Source organism: Equus quagga, chromosome 6 (assembly GCF_021613505.1).
Source record: "Equus quagga isolate Etosha38 chromosome 6, UCLA_HA_Equagga_1.0, whole genome shotgun sequence".
Classification (NCBI taxonomy): Eukaryota; Metazoa; Chordata; class Mammalia; order Perissodactyla; family Equidae; genus Equus; species Equus quagga.
The window spans coordinates 99,317,547-99,339,138 of NC_060272.1; the positions used below are offsets into that span (position 1 = coordinate 99,317,547).

Sequence of the window (21,592 nt, forward strand, 5' to 3'; positions counted from 1 at the left end):
ATTATGTGGACTGCAGACTTCCAGGCCATGTCCCTAAGACATCTAGGTATATCCCAGTTTACTACTATTGCTTTGGTTTTTGAGCAGAAATGAGGTTTGGGGAGAATGTGTTCTTTTTTTTTTTTTAATGACAGCATGCTCTCCTCCTCCTCCTTTTTTTTTTTTTAAGGAAGATTGGCCCTGAGACAACATCTGTTGCCAATCTTTCTCTTTTTTTTTTCCCCTCCCCAAAGCCCCAGTAGATAGTTGTATATCCTAGTTGTAGGTCTTTCTATTTCTTCTATGTGGGATGCTGCCACAGCATGGCTTGATGAATGGTGTGTAGGTCCATGTTCAGGATTCAAACCAGTGAACCCGGGGCCACTGAAGCAGAGCAGGCAAACTTAACTATTCAGCCATGGGGCCGGCCCCAGGAGAATGTGTTCTTAAAGCCACAAATGAATCCTGAAGAACAGGATCGCAAGAGTAATAAGAAAAGCTAAGTAGAAAACTTTACCTTAACTACTTTCATCACTAAAGATTTTCAAAATGGAGATGTTTCTTCTCCCCCTCTTTACTGTGGGAAAATTATTATCAGAAGTTGGTAGAAATAGCACAGAAAATATGGATCGCTATGTATAGCTGCAAAAGGGACCCATCTGAAAGTCTGGTCGATAAGCAAATTTACTTTATTTCTGTCCTTCTTTCATTCTCCTTTTTTTTTTTTTTTTTTTTGGTGAGGAAGATTTGCCCTGAGCTAACACTGTCGACAATCTTCCTCTTTTTTTTTTCTTTTTTTTTTGCTTGAGGGAGATTAGCCCTGAGCTAACACCTGTGCCAATCTTTCTCTGTCTTCTATAAGGAATGCCTCCACAGCACGGCTGACGAGAGGAGTATGTCCACACCTGGGATCCAAACTGACAAATCCAGACCACTGAAGCAGAGTTCACAGAACTTTTAACCACTCAGCCACAGAGCCAGCCCCTCATTTCTCCTTTACTTGGCCATTTTTTCTAAGTGGTTATTGAGTGTGTTTTATGTTCTTAGGAATTTGCTAAATGCTTTGGAAGAAATAAAAGGAAGATGTAGATTCATTTCTGAAGCTTAAACTCTGTTAAGAAAAATGAGATATAGACCCACAACATTGTTACATAGCAGTGCTAGGCAGCCTAGAAGTGAAAAAGGAGAGAGTGTTGGCTTGCGAGCTTGTTGAAGACAAATTAAAGTGGACATTAAAGGGCTGATAGAATTTGAGTAGGCAGAGAAAGGCATTCTAGGCATCAGTTGGCAGGAATTTCCCTAACAAAGGAGATATTTCCATCATGAATCTCATATTCTTAGATATACAAACATCCAGCTCTTCACAAAGCCATTTACAGGAGGCGGTAGACAGACTGTGCTAATTTTGCTTGGTTCATGTGCATTCTAATCAAGCACACTTAACCAATTCAGAATATTGTGAAACAGAAGGACTCACAGGGTGCTGCCTCAGAGTGAGAGGAGCCACTCTGCTTTGAAAGTTTGGGTAAAATGTTTCTGCACAGTACCTGTGTTTTCATATTTATACCCTCGTAAACATTTCTAAGTATTACCAAATATTTTTTTTTAATGTGTGGTGGTATCTAAGAGTGCTAAAAAGCCTTAGCTTTCTGTTGGAACACTGTGTTTTGCCTTTTGACCCATGACTTGGGCAAGAAATTTTAAATGATGGCAGTTGAGTGAGCTCTGCACTGAATCAAGACAACCTAGTAAATCTGATTGCTCGCCGCATGACAAACAAATCTGGAGATCTGCCCAACTTGGGTGACGCATCCACACAGCACGCTACGCTCCTGTGTGGACTAGTCCTTCTGCCAAGTGGACTTGCAGTCTTAATATTTCACAGTTGCCTCCCGTAGCCTCCCTTCTAAACTTTCCTAATCCCTGTGGTCAAGCACTAGTCAAGAAATACTAGAATAGTGTGCACATAAAATAGAACAATTCATCCAAAGGGTCGTGTGTCTTTATATAAATATCTAAGTGTGTATGTGTGTGTATAATAGTACATATATATACACACGTATACATATATGCATATATATGTAAAATGATGCACATATACTGCGAAAGCATAATTAACACAACTATTTAGAACAAATGATTTATATCATTTAAAAATGTTTTTATTTTTAGGATTTCTTATTTGCAGAAGAGAATCTTAGACACACTATATTGGATATATAAAATTATTCTCCTTTCTTCCTCTCATCTAATTTGTTATGATATTCTAATACAATGTTCTCTAAACATTTACTTTTAGTATATGCTTTTTAATAAGGCTTAACCATTTTTATCCTATAATAACAAGTTTATTTAAGCCCTCCAAAGTGGTATTCCACTTGTCATTCCTTGGTCATATATATAAAGACGTCCTTCAAAGAGAACTATTTAGTGGTTACCAGGAGGAAGAGGGGTGGGGGGTAGGCACAAGGGGTGAAGGGGCGCACCTATACGGTGACTCACAAATGATAATGTACAACTGAAATTTCACAATCTTGTAAATTATCATAACCTCAATAAAAAATAATAAATAAATTTTTTTTTAAAAAGACGTCCTTAAAAAGCCCGTGGCTATTCTCTTATTATAAACCTGATAAAGTAAAGAATTATCTACACAATTAGTACCTTATCTAGTACCTGGATGGCACATCCCCGAAACAACAAGGCCACCTTTCTCAAATTAATCTTATTTTATACCTATCAAGTACACATTTTCTTTCCTTTTACTGTTAATGTGTTATGCCAAATATATTTGAAAGCATTTCTGGATAATTTTTAAGTGATAATGAATGAATTTCTCTTTTTAACCACCTTTCAAAAATAATATATTTATGGATAGCCTAATAAGTTGTGAAAATTAGCTGTCACTGATAGCTGAAATTTTAAAGAGCGCAAGTTAGGTAAATTGCTATTTATCAAAAATTGTTGGAGGGTAGGACGCTCCGAGAAGCTGAGAAAACTGATTCAGGGTGTCTTACCATATATAACAGACTGCTGACACTCTGGAAATAGGGCACAATGAGATACAATTAAGAAGAAGATAATAGTAACCACACTTTATCCATCTAGAAGAAAACTTTAGAACTTTCTTATGTTTAATGTTTATTTTTATTATAATTATATATACTGCATAAACAACTATATATCTATATAATATATACAGTACTATATATATGCTATATATATTTTTAATTCCAATTATAGCGTACTGTAAAAAAATCCCCATTTATTTGAACTTTGGAGTTATTTGAATTCTGGTAAGTAGATGTTTGTGGAAGGTAGCAAATAAGATTGATTGCCAAGAATCTTGGAAAGCATCCTTGAATATTAGCATTTTTTAGTTCCATTTTCCCAATGACTAATATCTTTCCACTAACAATCTGGGCAGAGTCTCAGGCTGATTTAACGAGGCTGTGTGCTTGAGATTTTGCTGTAGGTACATGAGCCGTAAATGCCTTCACAACTCACCAAAAGATGTGGGAGCAGTAGCCAGGTGGGCCCCTTGAGAAGCCTGCCAAACCAAGGTGAAAAATACAACATCCCCAGGTAATGAGGATGGTGCAATGGTAAAATGGTGCAGTGTGGATAAGAAAGGTTAAATGAATCATAAAACAAATAAAGGAGGAGAATTCTTGGTAGACAAAAGTATTTACCCAAAATGTTTCTGAGCTGACTTCCTTAACAATTGAAAAAGTTTCTGAAACATGTAAGTCCCGAGAAAAAACAACAAGTTTCTCATTTGGTCCCTTTCAGTATCCTTTCAGGGAGAATTGCGAAATATTATTAGAGAAGCATTGTTAAAATTAATCACAATAATTTTCTAAGCTCTCACAACAATACAGTAAATATTAACAGGGTAAATCTCAAGAAAGAAAGAATTGTCGGGGACGTTGTTCTCGTTTAATATGGAAAGAATCTTTCTAATGCAATGAAAATGGTTGCAGTTGTGGCAGAGGAAGTCTAATGTGAGTGACAAGCCAGAAGAGATTTCTGATCTCAGTCGAGAACTGATCACTCTTGAATAAAATTTTTTTCTCTTAAGATGAGTTTTAATGCGAGAGAAAAGAGTAGAATGGGAGGAAGAGAAGGAGGAAGATTGAAACTCTCTGTGCATATTAACAGATTTGAGAAGAAGTTCTAGAATATAAAATAAAAGACATTTAGCAGAATGTTAAGATAAAAAACTAGGATAAGAGCTTATTCATGCACTTTGGACTTTATCTGGAGTCCTGAAATTATAGAATACTGCTTGTCCTCAAAGGCAGTTCTAATTTAAGCATTTCAGTGTTGATTATAGATCAAAGAAAGAAAACATGTGATAGCATAACAAATAGTTCTTTCTTTAGATTCTGCTGTCAACTACTCCGGATGAAGGTCCTTCTCACATAAACTTAGTTAATCAAAGGGCGTTTCTAGATCCCCCAGTGAGGTGCTAGAGCTGACTCAGCCACTGATTGTTAAATTTTCAGGAATTTTGCGAGCTGGTTTTAAACTGTTGGCAGCTTGAAATTGATCCTAGTGGGGATATTTACACCACGGAAATTGGCAAATACTGCAAATCAAGGCTCTTCACCAGCACATTTCTTCCCTATACTCACACATTTATCCAGGCCCTTAAAAGATCCCAGTCATGTTAATGATTCTCTTGTCTTGGGTGTCTTGGGTTGTTGAGTGTCCAACAACAAAAGAAATCACCATTAACACTGTCACCCACACAGGAATCAGTAATGGCATGCTTATGAGGTACAGAGCACTATGCTAGACCCTGAGGAATAAAGAGCTGCACCACACCTTTCACATCCTGAGGAGCTCAAAATCTATTCTGAAAGAAAAGAGATTGACATACAAATTTAAAAATGCAATACAATGCAGCATAACTACAGAGCCAACAGAACAGTAGAGCCCATTTGAGTCCTGTGTCTATAGGAGTTGGCAGAAAAAGGACCACAGGAGGAGACAATAATCCACGAAGGACAGGACTCAGGCCTGGAAGAAGCATAGGATACAGAAAAGCAGAGAGGAGACCCGAGTGAAGTAAGAAAATCTAATCAGAATTCTTCAGATTAAACGCATTTCACTGAGAAACATGGTTCAATGAGAAGTAGTATGGCACAATAGAAAAAGCATGAGATTTTGGAGATGCAGAAATCTAGATTTGAATCTTCACCTTGGCAGTTATTGGCTTGAGGCTACTTTACCTCCACAGTTTTACCTTCTGTAAAATGGGGCTAACTTTCCATTTTCAAGGTTCTTATGAAGATTAAATGAGTTAATGTGTGCAGTATCTCCAGCACAGAATATGATACGTAATAGACACTCAAAAAAAATGGAGATGGTTTTGTCCATCTCCAAACTCTCATGGTCATCATCATCATCAATAACTAATGATGTGGAAAGAGAGCCGGAACTCAGATTGTGAATTCAGATTGTGGAGCTCACAAATTTTTTAAGCGAAAGCTTTTAAACTTTGTCTGTTAATTACTGAGGATGAGGAGACATTGAAGGCTTTGAACATAGAGATGACATGTTTGAAGTGGTATTTACAAAGAACTCCCTGGCTATAGCGTGCTGTCTTTGGAGTTATATAGACTTGAGTTCTATAATGTGAGTTTGCTGAATTATTTGAGACTATTTAATTCTGCTATTGGAATGGATGGAACTCATAAGAACTATTAAGCATAGATTATAAGAAAGCTCTTGGCTCATAATACTCAGGTGAAACTCATAGGCAGGGTCAATTTCATAGGCCTGTGACATGGGCCCCACACTCAAAGGGGCCCAGTGCTTAATTTCGTGCTCTACCATGGCCATTTTGAAATTCTTAATAATTGAAATTCTCAATTACTTTTTAACAAGTGTTCTTGCATTTTCATTTCACACCAAGTCCTACAAATTATGTAGCTGGTCTCACACACAGTATGTGTTAATTATAGCTAATAAACAGATTTGTAGCATGTGACACATAGGCATAATTTATAAGATGTGTTCCAATATCGGTAGTAAGTAAGTTAGTAAGCTGTAATACCTGCCAAAGAAAGACAGAAAATATGATGAACAAATAAGAATATTATGGTTAGAAAGGAATGAAAAGAACAGTTATGATCTTGTCACTTTGCGACCAACATCTGTCATTACTAAATTGATCACCCATTGGTGTCATCCAGTATGGTTCTGTTCCTCACCCCCCACCCCTCCTCCATGTGTTCTGCTCAAGAAAAGCAGCTATAATTTGTGGCATTCCAACAGGCTAATTGACAAGGTACTCCCATGGTCAGACATAATTGCCCTGTGTCATTCTGATAAAGCAAATGCGTATCCTTGCTCTAATTCATCTTCACTTCAGTGGCCCCTTTGGGACCTCCATCCTCTTAATCACAGCATCAGTAGGATGAAAGAGATAGAGCATATGAACACTGAGAAACCAAGGATTCAGAAGGTGTGATTCTGTGGCCTACTCTACCAGTCTATTGCCATTCTATCCCCAGTATGTTAATTTATTCCATCTCTTTGCCCTCACTTCTCACTGTGCTTTAAATTGACTTGATAAACCATGGGATTTGAGCATGTTAATTTGGCCAGGGACCTTTCAGTCCCATGACCTCTGGGAGAGCTTGCCTGGTGGTATACTTAGAGACCTACATCATATCAAGGCAATTTTCTACACAAGTTCAAATCACAGCTCCACCACTTAATAATTGTCTGAACATAAACAATGACTTATCCTCTCAGAGCTTTGGGTTTTTTATATGCTAAGCCAAAATAACAATATCTACCTCAAAGGATGGTTGAAAGTGACAAAGGAAATTATGATAGTAAAACAATAATAGCTAACATGTATGATTACTATGTGCCAGTCACCATTCTAAGTGCTTTAGATCCATTAACTGATTTAATCTTCTCAATAACTCTATGAAGTAGTACTGCTTTTATTCCCGTTTATAGGTGAGGGAAGTCAAGGATACAGAGGTTAAGAAACTTGCCCACGGTCACAGCATAATGCTTGATATCTACTAGGCACTTATTAAATAGTGGAGAAATTAAATGTCAATGTTACTTTTTGATCAACAAAATTTCAGATGAACTGATTGCCTACAGACTCACCATTCTTCCGATGAGAAAATCTACAAACCCAAGATATCTGTAATGTACAGGAACTGAAGGTCTATGCTTTGGTTGAGTTATTGACTAAAAAGAAGCCCAAATGGTCAAAGTGTGTGTTAGTGGGTGTGTACACATGCTTAAAAGTCCTCTTGTGTGGAATCCCTCATTCCTTCACAATGACGGATGGAGGAAAGGCGTTTGTGAACTAAAGTAGAAATCATGATGCTTGCCTAGGAAAATCTTAGTCTCCAAGGAAACTTGAGAGAAAGGGGTGGGGATGGGAGCCAAAGGGGCAGTCTTCCCAGATGGGATCCAGCACAGGAAATCAACTCTGGTCTATTCCCACTTTCCTAGAAATATATTAGTTCCCCCAACCAAAAAATAAAATAAAAAACAAACACAAACAATTGAGGGAGGATGAAGGGAGACTGAGTAAGGAGGAAAGTTGCCTTAAGGACTAGCTGGCAATTTTAAGCACCTATTTAAACATAAATGAAATCCTAAGAGTAAGTTTCTTGGCTTTACTGGGTGTTTCATCAATAAATCACCAGGCCTAGTCAGCCAGTGGACAGCTCCCGGAAACACTGGGTCAGGGTGCTACAAAGCTCAGATATTAAAGCAATCAGTATAATAGCTAAATAAACATTTTTGTTATCAAAACAAATACTTTTAAAATGGTTTCTACCCTAGAGCCATTTCCGTGAAAAAGAATATTGGAGATCTCCTGAAGATCTTCTGTAGACTCAAGAAATACTAGAACTGCTCCCTCCCCAAAATAAGTTTCCTTAAACATCCAGTTAAGTGGGATTTTTTTAAACCTTTTCTCATGTTAATAGGCACAGAAACATTTTTCTTCAAAGGAATGCTTTATGTGGAAGTACATTGTCAAGAAGAGAGAAACCACAGGTCTCCTCTGCTTGAAGCTGGCATTGCGGCCCGGCAGCCATCCCTCATGGCTCAGCCTACCCCGCCCTGGAGGGATTTCCCCAAACCACTTGAACTCTGAGGACAGCAGTTTGAAAACCATGGGCCACAGTCTGATTCCTTCCTTTTATGTATAAATAAACCGAGGCTCAGAGAGGGGAATTTAGAGGTAGAGCTTAGACTGGAGTCCAAGTCTCTTAATTTTCAATCCAAAATCTATTCTATCATAATAAAATAAAGTAGTTGCTTATTTATGTTTAGTCTTGAGGGCTTTTAATCTACCACACAGAATGTTCTCATAGAGTTAAAGGTTTTAGGTTCCTTCCAAGATGGGTAATAAGCAGACCTGTTATTTTCCACCAGGTATTTTATTTCACCTGTAGTGGCTGCTACCAGGATAGGCAGCCACCTCTTACAGATAGGAAAGATCTAGTCATCCAACTTCTGGGTTAAACCTATTAACAACTTAAAAACAGATTATGCTTAAAATCCTCACTGTTGGATATTTTTTAGTTGGGTAACTAATAAAAAACAGAAATAGACTTTCAAATCATTGGAAAATACGTCACTATTTCCCTTTTCCCAGCCTCTACATACACATAGTCTCACCCATTCCATAAATGGTCCACAGAGTAGGATGTCCCACTTAATGAGGTTTTCTAGTTCTCAATTTTAGAATTGAAGTTCTCAATTCTAACCATAAATCAATGACTTTTACAGTAAAAAACAAAAATACATATTCCTGGTCTGGAGAAGACACACATACCCCACCACCCAGAAATTCTTATTCAATAGGTTTAAGGCTACATGAATGTGTGAAACCATATTAATACACAGAAAAACATACGTTGAAAAACATCATTCCACAATAACGGTGGAAAGGACGTGGCTTCCCTTCAGCCCTAAAGAACCAATTCTGCTTCCTTGAAAATGCCGACCTCCAATTCCTGAGCCATATTTGAGAGTCCATATGGAGTTATAACCCATTTTTAGAGCTTCTTGCCCCTGTACTAATTGCTTATGTTAACCATCTTTTGACCTTAAGTCCTGAGGATACTCATGTTCCTAGTGGCAGATAGTCTTTCAAAATGTAGTAACTATCCCTGAGTCTCCCACAATATCCTCAGAGCCACAAGCTACCACTCCCAAGGCTTTACTCTTAATCATGTCTTGAAATCTTGACCCTCCCTAAAATTTGTTCCACATATTTTTCAGAGTCCAGAGCCATCTGGGAAGCCTTGAAACCCAGACACAGATCCACACCTGTGATCAAAATATCTGTTCCAGTTACGTTGAACCTGGTGTCTAGAATTCCATAGACTTAGCCTGGAGTGATGACTGGAGGTTAATTCTGGGAATAACACAACCTTAGAAACACTGTCTCAGAGTTAGATGTTCTGAAAGAAATAAAGGGCAGGAGGAAAGCTGCCTGACCCTCATGTTTTAGTAACTTTGGTAAGAGAAAACTCTACATACACATACTATGAAGTATTGACCACTTGTTCTAGTGTGACTGGAATCCATGGGGGAGAAGCTCAATACAGCATTCAGAAACCTACCAAGGGAGACAAGTTGGGCACTGTAGTACCAACAACTTCATCACAGAGGTTGAAACTGAGAGAATCAGGCTGACCAGGGCTATTGGCACCAGTTGTGCAGAGAATTGCAACGTCACAAAGCAGGAGATGTTTCTGGCCATGGAGATTAGTCGAAAGACAATGAGCATCGCTGACAGGTGAGAAGCCACAGTTGCTTCTTCTCTGGAGCTAAATTTGTGCTTCCATCCTGCGAGCTGGCTTTGGCTTTGATGTTCCGAATCACTGTTTTGGTAACGTGCCTAACTTGCTCCCCAGCTGCACAGGTAAGAAGCAGCAAACTTGAATGCCTACAAGGTCCAGCCAAGCAGCATGAACAAGCGATGTGGATTGTTTGGGAACTGCGCACACTCAAGGGTGAATGCCATACTAGTAGGGGTCAGCGACTGCTTAGCCCCAGAACTGTGCACACTGAAGAGTGAATGCCCTGTTAGTAGGGTGCAGCTATTGCTTAGCGCCAGCTGCTATTTTCATGTAGAAATCTTGGACCAGATCGTTCACTTGTCCATGAGAATCTGGACATCCAGATTTTTTTTTATGTGAAATTTCCCACTTTAAAAGTTTGACAACAACAGCAAAAATATTATTATAAAAAATACACCCCCAAATGGTTAAAATGGTAAATTTTATGTTATGTATATTTTGCTACAATAAAAAAAATAGTAAAAGAAAAAGCTTGTGGACCAGATAAAAGCCACCTATAGTCTAGATTCAGCTGCAGACTCCCCATTTTCAACATCTGCCCTTGTAATAGGGCCTGGGCTGCCCCTCCTTCCATCTCAATCTCTATCTCTCTCCACTTCTGAAAACAGCTTAATCCCTGGACTCCAGCCCAAGGCCCCAGGTCCAGGAATCTGCCATAAGAAAACCCTGAGGGTACATTTTTAAAATCCTGAGAGTGATCAGGCCCTGGATTCTGCCAAATTGTCAAGATCCCCTACTTCCCTTGTTGAAGCATCAAAATTTTATCGTCCATGCAGACTGCAAACAATGTGTCACCATCCCCCAAGGCTCCTGGGCCTACCTGTGGTTGGGTCTGCTTCCCCCTAGCCCTGTTGGGTCCCATACCCTCTGTCACAGCACAGGCAATCAGGCAACACTAGATCAATCATGAGGTGAAATAATAATTACAATTTGTGTCTCTCAGTTGTGCACTGGGTTCTGGCACCATGCTAAGTACTTCAAATGAATGATCTCACTTTATGATTCCAATAACCTTGTAAATTAGTACAATTTCATAAGGAACCTGAGATCAGAGGATGACACAATTCATTCAGATTTATCCAGCTATTAAATAGAAGATCTGAGATTCAAACTCAAGTCTGAAGCCATGCCTACTCTACCATCCTATGTGGGAGATTCAGGCAAGGGAGCGTAGGGGGTGTATTTCAAACCTCCACGCAGGTGGAAGGGAGGATATGCTCCTTGACATTCTTACTGAATTTCACACTATGCTTTGAAAGTTCACAATATTATTGCTTTCCAATTTTATAACTTTCTCTATACCCGTGGTTCCCAGGTTTGGGGATTTCATGGCCGGTAATATTTCCAAGTATATATTGGGAGCCAACATAAGATTACCAAACTTCTATTTTACCACATAAGGACATTTTTAAATCTATCATTTAGCATCATTATTACTCAACTGAATGAAGTAGACAGACACACATAAGCACGTGCGCACACACACATGGATATGCACGTGCACACGCATTAGTAGCTCCATGGAACCCGGACGTCGCTTGTCTTTGCCTTCATTCACAGCTGGTGTGCACACGCACCTACACAGGGAGTTCCCCGCTACAGCTGTGTGGTATTGCAGAAGTGTGCTGAGAAGACCACTGTTTGGAATGTGGAAAATCTTACTCCGCAAAACAGAATAACACCATTATAAATGATGGTGAGGTTCCTACCTCACAGGGTCGATTTAGAATATCTTCTGTTTTGGATATGAGGTAATGAGGCCCCAGGAAGTTAGGCAATTTCCTTGAAGGACAGACGAGCTTTTGCAGAACCAAGCCTAGTAATGAATTATCTTGATAGCTACTTCAGCTTTTTTCATCGCTATACAATAAATGCTATACTATAATTTTAACATTATCATATATATATCCTCTAATGTTTAACATTATTAGTTAAATAGGCTTTGGAAATTTACCATTATTTTCAAAAGTGGTTCTGTGGAAAAATGCAATCTGTAGAACAGTTGAGAGATGCCAACATGGCTATTATCACAGACACATTCCCTTTTCTCACACCTCGCCTCCCCCAACCCCCTTGGCGAGGAAATATAGTGTGATCCTCAGAGGTGAATCTGTTTCCATCCCCCAGGAAAGGACAATCATTTGAATTTTCGTATCAAGAGTTTGTAAATCTTTCTGCCTCTGAGTGTGTTTGCACCCCGATCAGCATCAACATTAGACTGAAATTGGGTCACTGATATGTTACTAGAGAATCGTTAGTAGCATGACCCTTAATTGGAATCCTATTTACTGTTCTGTTGGCTTACCATCCTTGCTGTGCTTTAATGAGAGCTGTGACATGACAATATCATTTGAGGCTGGGACCCCTCAGAGAAGCAGGAGTGTGCAATCCACACAAACATGTAAAATTCAAACATGTTCTCTCTTTCAGAGAGATAGTAATGAACGTATTAAACTGAGGAAACTTTCAGTTCGAGGAATAAGTAGTTAAAAGTGACCACAGAGGTTGTAAGACTCCAAACAATAAATTTGCTTATAGTTGTTTTTAATTTATAATCATTAGCCCAGCCTCTCTAGTGATATGAAATATATATGTTATATTATATATCAATATACCGTGAGCAATATGTATAATAATATGAGTATTATATATATTCTATTAGTGTTATCTACAAAACTCAGAGGATTTAGGAGATCAGTATCAGGTAACATATTTCTAATTACAGAAATTAGCATCATACTTGAGAACTTCAATTTTCTTCTCCATTTTCCAAGGCTTGCATTTGACGGTAGTAATCATTTGTCTTTTCTCATCCAACTCTGCCTTCAATCTTTCCAATTCCTCTTCATCAATTTCTTCTTCTTCTTCCCTTTAAAAGAAAAAGAAGAAGACCTTAATAAAGTTACATTTTGCTTGACTCCCAAACTTAAAGAAGAATGCAATCAGAAACTCAGTCCATGTAAGTGGACTTGGCTATACATAGTGGATGCTGAGATCCACAAGCATTAGAGCTTGTATCTGAACACTGATGAGGGATTTCTGGAATTATTGTAACTGTAAACAGTAGTGTTTACATTGTGATGTCCTGAAACTGTATAGTCCACTGTCTCAAACTCTCAGAACTAGAAAATCTGTAGAAAGCATAGTTACGGATCTATCAAGATATTTTCCTCTCTTCTTTGTTGCCTTGTACACCTTCCCCCACCAATTCTACATTTCATTTAAAAACTTTGTTTTTCAATAAGGAGAGTAAATTAGAGGTGAAAGATGTCTTTGAAGAGCCCTTAAAATTTTAAGTTAGTCCTGTCTTGAGAGAAAGATAGAAAAATTGAAATAGGGAAAAATAAAAAACCTATTTCTCAAAGGCCACTTAATCTGCTAATTAAACGCAAAACTTCAATTGATAAAATTCAGCTTGAAGTATATTTGGTGGAAATGAATCCTTTGAAGAGATCTTCAAAGGAATTTAGCTGCTTGTTGAGCAAATGAGATGAATCTTTCTCTGCTATGTACCTAGTATTGCAAAATACTGCAGGGTTCAGAACTCAAGAAAACAAAACCCAAACATGATTTTAAACAGAGGAATGTAATGTCCTATTGCACAGATCAATTTTTTTGTAATAGATTGTTTTGGTTATTCAGCAATTGTTGTTCAACTTCAAACTTACCCTTCTATACTTAATATTTCGAGGCTGGGGCTGGGACTCTGTAGGGCACACTTTTGCTATGTCAGCTGGCTCAATATGAAGCAGCCAATAGGGGACACTAAGAAGGGACTTGGTCTTTCCTTTGGTTTCGTTTGCTTCCTGCATGGCATTTCCTCTTTAGCAATACTTCTTTATCCCTGGAGCTGCAGGGCCTTCTCACAGCCACAGACAAATCTAGTTTGCCAATTTTTCCAACACTGGCAGAACCAGCTTCATCACCACCCCCACAAACACCAGCACCACTTGAGCATCATCACCTTTGCAGATGTCTGGGTTTCAGCTCCATGGGTCTCTCCTCTGTGCTTCTAAGTTTTCTTTTCAACTCCTTTCATTGTCCCTCCAGCCCTTGGGGTGGTAGCTGCTTCCTATAGTTGCTGTCGCCATGACACCTTAGTGTTCTCTTTTCCAGTAACCTGGTTAACAATTATTTGTACCTACTAAAGAGTTCTCTTATTAAATGCTCTCTGTTCAATTAACTGTTGAATTTTCTTTTTCCTGACTAACAAAGAAATTGTAATCTGACTCAGTGTTAGTGAGAAACATATCTGTTGTTCACTAAAGTCATGACTACACATAGTAGGGCTATGGCAAAAGCTGTTTTTGAAAGTTTCACCTGAAGAACAAGAAGACGCATCCATAGTTTTACAGCCCACCCTACAAAATGACTTTGCAATCTCCTTTACCATGAATCCATAATTTTTAATCATATCATGATTACTGAAACAAAAATTCATATAAACCTCTAAAATAACTCTTCCTGTTGACAGTTTGGTTTTTTGACCAATTCAGATGTTTTGCTTGGAATGATAATCCTGGATCAAGAGAACTATGGAAGTACACTCTACTAAGATAAAACTCTGATTGCCATTAGGCTGTTTCTGTTTTAATTATTTGATGTTTGTTGTATAAAACCCTATGGTGCTCTACAACAATGACATATAATACCTGAGGGTTTTTTTTTTTACTACATCTATATTTATAGTTTAATTTGCCACTTAAAATAATATCAGTTGGTTTGTCTTAGGAAGGAAAAAATGTTTTAGTAAAAATGATTGAAAGTGTTTCCAGGTATGTGTAGTCAAAATCTAAATTACATAGGTAATTGTTTTACTGCAATCTTTATGGAAACTAGCAAAAAGAAAATAAAATATATGTCAAGAAATTATCAAAAAAGGAGTCAGTTAGAAAACAGAAAAAGATTTAAGATTAACAATTCAATTGCTTGATATGATAAGCCTTTAACTTGCCCATCCTTCCAAAATAATTCGTGACATCTATATGTAAGTACCTTAAATGTCTACATTACTGAACTTTCGTTAAGAATCATATATAAAACAGTATCTTATTTAATCCAGCATCATGAAAGAATGAAAGAATGATTTATTTGATGTGTGGATTTACCATGTAACTAAAGCTTATTTCTTCACTTGTTGATTTTTCGAAACTACTTAATAGAAAACTTCGTAACACTAATTATATACTTTCCTGCTATCTTAAACCCAACACTTTATTTGTTTAACCTATCCAAATGCTATGATTAACTAAAAAATCAGACAAAATGTCTTCAATAACCCCTTTTGTGATTATCCCTATGTGAATGGTTTTCGCTAAGACTCCAAACCACTTTGTACTACTTCTCTGGCACATTTATACTGTCTTGTTTCATAATAATTTGTGTCTATGTGGCCTCTCCCTTACTGTATTATGAACTTCTAGAGAATGCAGGCAATTGCATATTCATATCCAAGTCTTCCCCCAAAATTGGCAAATTATCTTCTACAGAAGTGGAGCTGGATAAATATTTATTGAATAAATGTTTATGTACCAAACTTTTCTGGATGACAAAGTCATCATTATGAACCCAGTGATTAAAGTACACTAAATATAACAATGTCCTCTAAGATTAGCGTAATATGGAAAGACTTTTATTCCTAAACTAAGTGATTCCAGACTGGTATATTTTTAAAATCTTTGCTGTTAATTGTTGATTTTTCCAGGAAGATCATGCTGTGCCACAAGGTATAGTTGCTGTTGGATAAGTTACCTTCAAATACGCAGGTAATTAAAATATTACTCACCAGCGCATTACAGAGAAACTGCTCTTCTAGGAACCACTCAAAGAAAGTGCTAATCATATTACAAGGATATAGCATAAACACGCTTCATCTTCTAAAATTTAGGGCTAATCTATGCAAGAAAGGCTTTCTATCTTAAGTTTGATTTATTTAAACAACAGTTGTTAGGAAAAAGGAGACATAATGTGCTGAATTTCTCATTGCTGTGAACATATTACTTATTCACTTAAAACTAGGTCAGGAAAAGCCTGTATTATTAGAAATACTCCAAAATGTCTAACAAGGCAGGGTTTTTTAACCACTTCCAAAGATAGTCAGCATTACAACCTTAGTTTTAGTTGTTTTCAAACATTTTGTCAGCACAAGGGAAATTCCCTAAGGTGTCTCGCTTTAATATTTCAATAAAAAAAGATCATGAATTAATTAGCCTAAATAAACGTGCCCTGACTTGCCTACTAATCTTTCTCAAAATATATTTGCTAATACATTTTCTTTAAAAAAAAAAAAAGCTTATCTTCAAAGTAAACAATAGAAAATGGATCCTAAAATAGAGATCAGAACTCCCAAGCATCACAAATAATTTATGGTACTATTTAGATTAGTTGCACAAGTTACAGCAGTAATAAGATAATTTGAAAACCTATGGAAACAAAGTTCATTTTAGCCAAGTTTGGCTCTATGAAGGATTGGAGAGGTAGGGGTGCTCGTTGGGAGACAGGGGTGCTTGTGGGCTTCTCAGAATCAGGATGAGAGTGAGACCAGCTAAGAACAGACACTGTCACAGGGACAAGATTCCCTCAGGCAACAGGGGTCAAGACCCAAATGACTCATATATTCCTATTCCTAGAGGTCAAGTAGTTGACATGAGGGCCTTAAGGAGACCAAGAGAGCAGAGGAATGCTCACCTGACTCACCTTTTTAAAAGGACTTCTCCGAGGCACAAGTGGGGAGGAAAAGCAAATTCTGGAATACAACCTATATCATGCACACATCTACTGATGATGTTTTCTCAGTGAAAGACCACTCTCAGAAAGTATAAGCTTTGCTAATAAGAAATATTACAACATAATAATAGTAACAAGAGTCACAATAAGATATGGAACTTAGAATTGCATTGCATTTTATTTTTTAAAGGAAGAAAGTATAAAGATACTTGAAAAGAAAATACAAATAAAAAAATACCGGAGTCAAAATTTAAAACAAGTGATGTCTTGGTATTCAAAGATAGAAGAAAGAGGAGGAAGTTGGGGAGGAGGAGGAGAGAAAGGAAGAGGAAACGGAAGAGGAGGAGAAGGAAAATCTAAAACCTAAATCAACAAATATATAACGAAGAATCGAGTAGAGTTACTCTTTTATTTTAAAGAGAATCATTGTCTATTAATGCTTTCTCTATCTGAGAAAATTTTCCAACAGTTGTATGTAGTTCTAATTATTTATGAGGAGAAAAATAATAGCTAGTTATGGAATACTGGAATGGGTCATCTTGGGAGGACATCTTGGAAAGTTCCTCATCATTTAAAGTCCTAGGAGTGTTTTGGAGGAGATCCCATTTCCTCGTGGTGACTCCCATGGCCCTACTACCTAAGTGGCAGAGTAGCTGTTCTCTTAAATCTTTTCTAAGACGTCTGGGTTTTCTGTTATTAGTGTTTTACAGGCACATCTGCCTGCCATCTGCAAATTTCCAGAAAGCAAAGACCAGAAAATTATTTTCTTGAATTTTCCCTAAAGAGCATTTAAGATATTATTCTACATAAAGTCAGCGCTCAGCAAACTGTTGGCCTGGTGGAACTAAAAGGTGCAGGATTGTATTAAAAAAGAAATGACAGCACCAATTCTCTGTAACAGACTTGTAAAAACTTTTTTTTTTGTAAAGGGACAGCTAGTTACTATTTTAGGCTTTGAGTGCTGCATACAGCTCTGTACTGTATTCATCTTCATTTTTTTATTAATAACCCTTTAAAGCTGTAAGAACCATTCTTAGCTCTTGGTCTGGATTAGCCATAGTTTGCCAACACCTACTCTGTAAGAGAAAGTGCTTCGGGCTCATTGTTAAGGAGCCCAAATTTTACACTTAACTTTGACAACAATGCATATAGTTAATGGGATAACTTTAAAATATTTAAATTAATCGTAATATGTTAATGACCTATGAAAATTTAGATCTTTCATAAAGAAAATTCTCACAGTCCATTTTTAATATGTATTGACTTTTAAATTGTATTTTAATATTAAAGTACATTTAACTAAGTGGAGTCAAATGTCGGCATCAGATTAAGCCTGTCTTTCTAAAAGTATTTTGAATTACCAATTGCAAGGCCAAAGAGTGTCTAAAGGGAGTGGTCTTCTTTCAGAGTCAGGTGCTTTTGAATGAGTTAACAATTTCAGTTTTAGATCAGAACTAACTTACGCTCCTCTCTTCAGCTTCCTCCTCCTCTCTTTTTCTCTGGCTTTCCTTGTTTCCTCATCCTCTGGCTCAGGTTCTGGGTCATGCTCATTGATGACATCTCTGGTCCGTTTCCTCTTCGGTCTCAAGCTCTCTCTCCGAGGTAGTTTATCTTCCTCCTCTTCCTCTTCACCTAAACACAGCAGTAAGCGCCTCAGTGAGCAACGGCAGGAAGTGCTCTCTCCTGCTACCAAATGTATTCTTATTTTTTAATTGTCGTTGTCACACATCCGAGACTGCAACCCAGCAATTCTCCACGTCATGATAAGATGAACCATGCCGTATATATTTCATAGCCTGCCATTTAAATACATTTATCTAGATTCTCATTTCTTTTGTGGTTCGTTTACTCAAATGTATGAATGTGGATCCCCAAATTTTAATATTCCTTAGAATTCCAGTCTTCATTTACTTGGGTAAATAGGTGACTTAGACTTTAATGTCATACCATGACTTCTAAGACCAAGTTTAGAGGTTACCAGTCCAACACATAAAGGTGGAGTGATTAACCACTATGTGTTTACTAGTACTTGTCTCTTAAAACAAAGGACAAAATGATGAGGAAATGCTACAAACTAGAGTAATTTTGAAAAAATTAATTCACCTCTTGAGATTCCTTCTACTTCAAATTATCCTCATTCTTGATTCCAAATATATCTTTCACCTTTTTCCCAAATGTTTCTTTCCCTTTCTTAAATGAAACTGATAGTAAATACATTTGCTTGATCATCTTATGAATAGGAATAGATAACTTGTCAATATAATTTTAATGTATAACTGAGAAAAATGACATTATTTTATTTTATTCATCAACTAACAATTAATGCCTCATATGCCCATAACTTCTTAGGAAGCTTCCAGGTAGAGCAGAGAAAGAATTCAGGTCCTTCCTTCACAGTTGATAACATAAAATCTTACTTCACGTTCACTTTATTGCATCTTAACTTCTGATATTGAGAATCACCTATTATTAAAAAATCAAACACTAAGAGTTATCACTATCTTCTTAAATAGAAGCTACTGTAGGAAAAATTTTGTACGTCAACGGAAAACTATGAATTGTCTGCAGTATACTCTTGTGTGTTATCTGATTCTGATTCTATGCGAGCTATGTGTAACTCTATAAGTTATAGATAACTGGACAACAATGCAAAAATGATTTTTGTCTGTAGGCATGCAAATGAACTCTGTCCAGTAGAGAGACAATCCTCCCCCACCAAAAAAAAACCCCACAAAACAGTTATGCATCCATTTGCACAATCATTTCAATATTCCTGATGCATAAATGTATCTGTTCTTTGCTTTTTTTAAGAAACTGGTTAGAATGCCTCATCAAATTCCTCATTAATTAGTTAAATATGTTCATTTTTACATATGTATGTCCTGATATTATCCTTTTTTGAAAATTATCTTTTAACATTACTTGTCAAAGCTTTTTTATTGACATTTCAAAACTAAGATCTAAATATTATATATATTACTAAAGTTTGGCTAGCAGAGAGAAACAGGAGGACAACTTTTCTAACTAAGCTTTGAAAAGTATACTCTATAATCAAAACCAAAAATGAGTTTGCAATTGTGAAATATTGTGGCAAATGTTGTGTGTTATTTGAACCCCATTCTGGTGTTCTGAAAACTTACCCAGCCTTTATTAGTCACATTAGTCACTAATTATATAAAGGATAAGAGCTTGATGGGGTTGAGAAGCAGTTTCACCCACAAATAACTCAAGAACTCAAGCAGCCAGTTCGTACTCTCCATTGTAGTATATTTTGTGTTGAAACTAAACTATTAAATTTACAGAGTTTTACCATGGATGAAAAGTGTATCATTAGATTTATCTTTTACCTTTTAGAAACAAAAAACCAGTCTTTAGTGCTTTAAGTAGCTTCCAAATATTCAAATTCTAAAAAAAAAATGAGTATTTTACGGTTGCCTACTAAATGAGCCTTGTGTACAATGTTAACTTTTGGAATGGGCTCGATTCGGTGTTGAAGGGTAGCAGAATATGTCATCTCAAAATATGACTGGAGGAGTTCGGAATGTATCACCTCGGAATATGCCACTTTGGTATATCAATTATTCTGAGCTGTCGGCACTTGAAAAATAGCAAATGCAGGTAAAGGCTTCCTCTGAACTCCCGTTATCTACCTAAGGACAGATCTTCCAAAAGGAACTCAATTGTCATAAACCCCCTCCCAAGGAGCTTCATCCTCAGGGAAGATTGACTCTTATCACAGGAGAGAGACTAGAAATGGACACCACATCCAGACAAACTTTGTCACAAACTATCATATCTCCCATCTATTCTTTAAGGGCCTGTTCATCTTTCCTAAAAATCATTTTTTCTCTCCTAAGAGGCCTACATTCCCCTGCCTTTTCCCTATTAAGATGGCATTTAGGTCTAAATTCCAAGCCATCTGCAAGAGTTACTCATTTTCTCTTGGTATCTCCCATGTATATGTGCGGTATACCTGTTAATAAACTTCTATTTGTTCTTTTCTCTTGTAAACTGTCGTATGTTACAGGAGTCTCAGCCAAGAACTTAGAGGGTAGAGAAAAATTATTTTTCCTCCTCTACAATATTCAAGCCATGGCATTCAGGATCTGTGGGAGACTCTGAGCTATTTTCATATAGAATGCATCGAATTAATGAAAACAATTGGCATGGTGAGTGTTCACTGGCTGCCATATTGTGCTCAGGTTATTAAATGGATGGTGTTGATGTATTCTCTGATTGACCTCTTCTTGAGATGCTGCTCTTTTTTTTCAGTTTTGGTAAATTCAAATCTTTTGCTCATGTAACGATCGTTCTCATGTTCTCGTCCATGAGTGGTCTACATGCCTGGAAAGGGATCACAGTCTAGGCTCTTGAGCTGAACCTACACAAAGTAAAAACAACAGAGAGATTTGGGCAAAATGCCTAAAAATTCAGTACAAAAGGACATGCTTATTCATTTTAATGGAATCACCTGATCAGTTCAGTCAAAATGGCCAATGTGTTCTATTGTAATAGATTCAGCCTTAGAGAAAAGCTTTTAGGACAAACACTTTAACAGAGAAAATAGTAGAGAATAAAAAAGCATATTTTTCTAGAGTACCATCTACTTGATCATGAATAACTTATATATTGAGTGGAACGTGTGTGTGACAGTTGAATGTAATCTAGAGTGGAGATTCTATTTGCTGGACTTGATCTCTTCTGTGAGACCATCAAAAGTCACCCACACATGCTCCTGTCCTTACATGTGGTAGCATAATCCCCCAAGATAAGAAGATGAATCCCCTGAATTCACTGCTGTATCACAGGAAACTTATCCCTGCTGGGTCCCTCCCCACTTACCTGAACTTTCCTCAGTATCATCTTCCTTTTCCTCCACTTGGATTTGTACTGTTGAAGAAAGAAAAAATATAGCAATTCTTCAAATGACAGTACAATTATTAGTAACTGGTTTTTACTGTTCCTATTTTCATAATGTTTTTGCGCAGTTAATAAAAACATTTTTCAATAAACTTGTCAAAATG

General features: G+C 37.1%; 1 protein-coding gene across 1 annotated transcript in view; it reads right to left on the bottom strand.

Moving 5' to 3' along the window:
• Positions 1–21,592, bottom strand: part of TMC1 (transmembrane channel like 1) — a 195,400-nt gene that overhangs the window by 91,319 nt on the left and 82,489 nt on the right. Inside the window, exons 2-4 of the mRNA XM_046663890.1 lie at positions 21,411–21,458; positions 18,032–18,200; positions 12,583–12,711 (exon numbers count right to left, since the gene is read on the bottom strand). Coding sequence (XP_046519846.1) covers positions 12,583–12,711; positions 18,032–18,200; positions 21,411–21,458 — 346 coding nt within the window. The remainder of the gene's footprint in view (positions 1–12,582; positions 12,712–18,031; positions 18,201–21,410; positions 21,459–21,592) is intronic.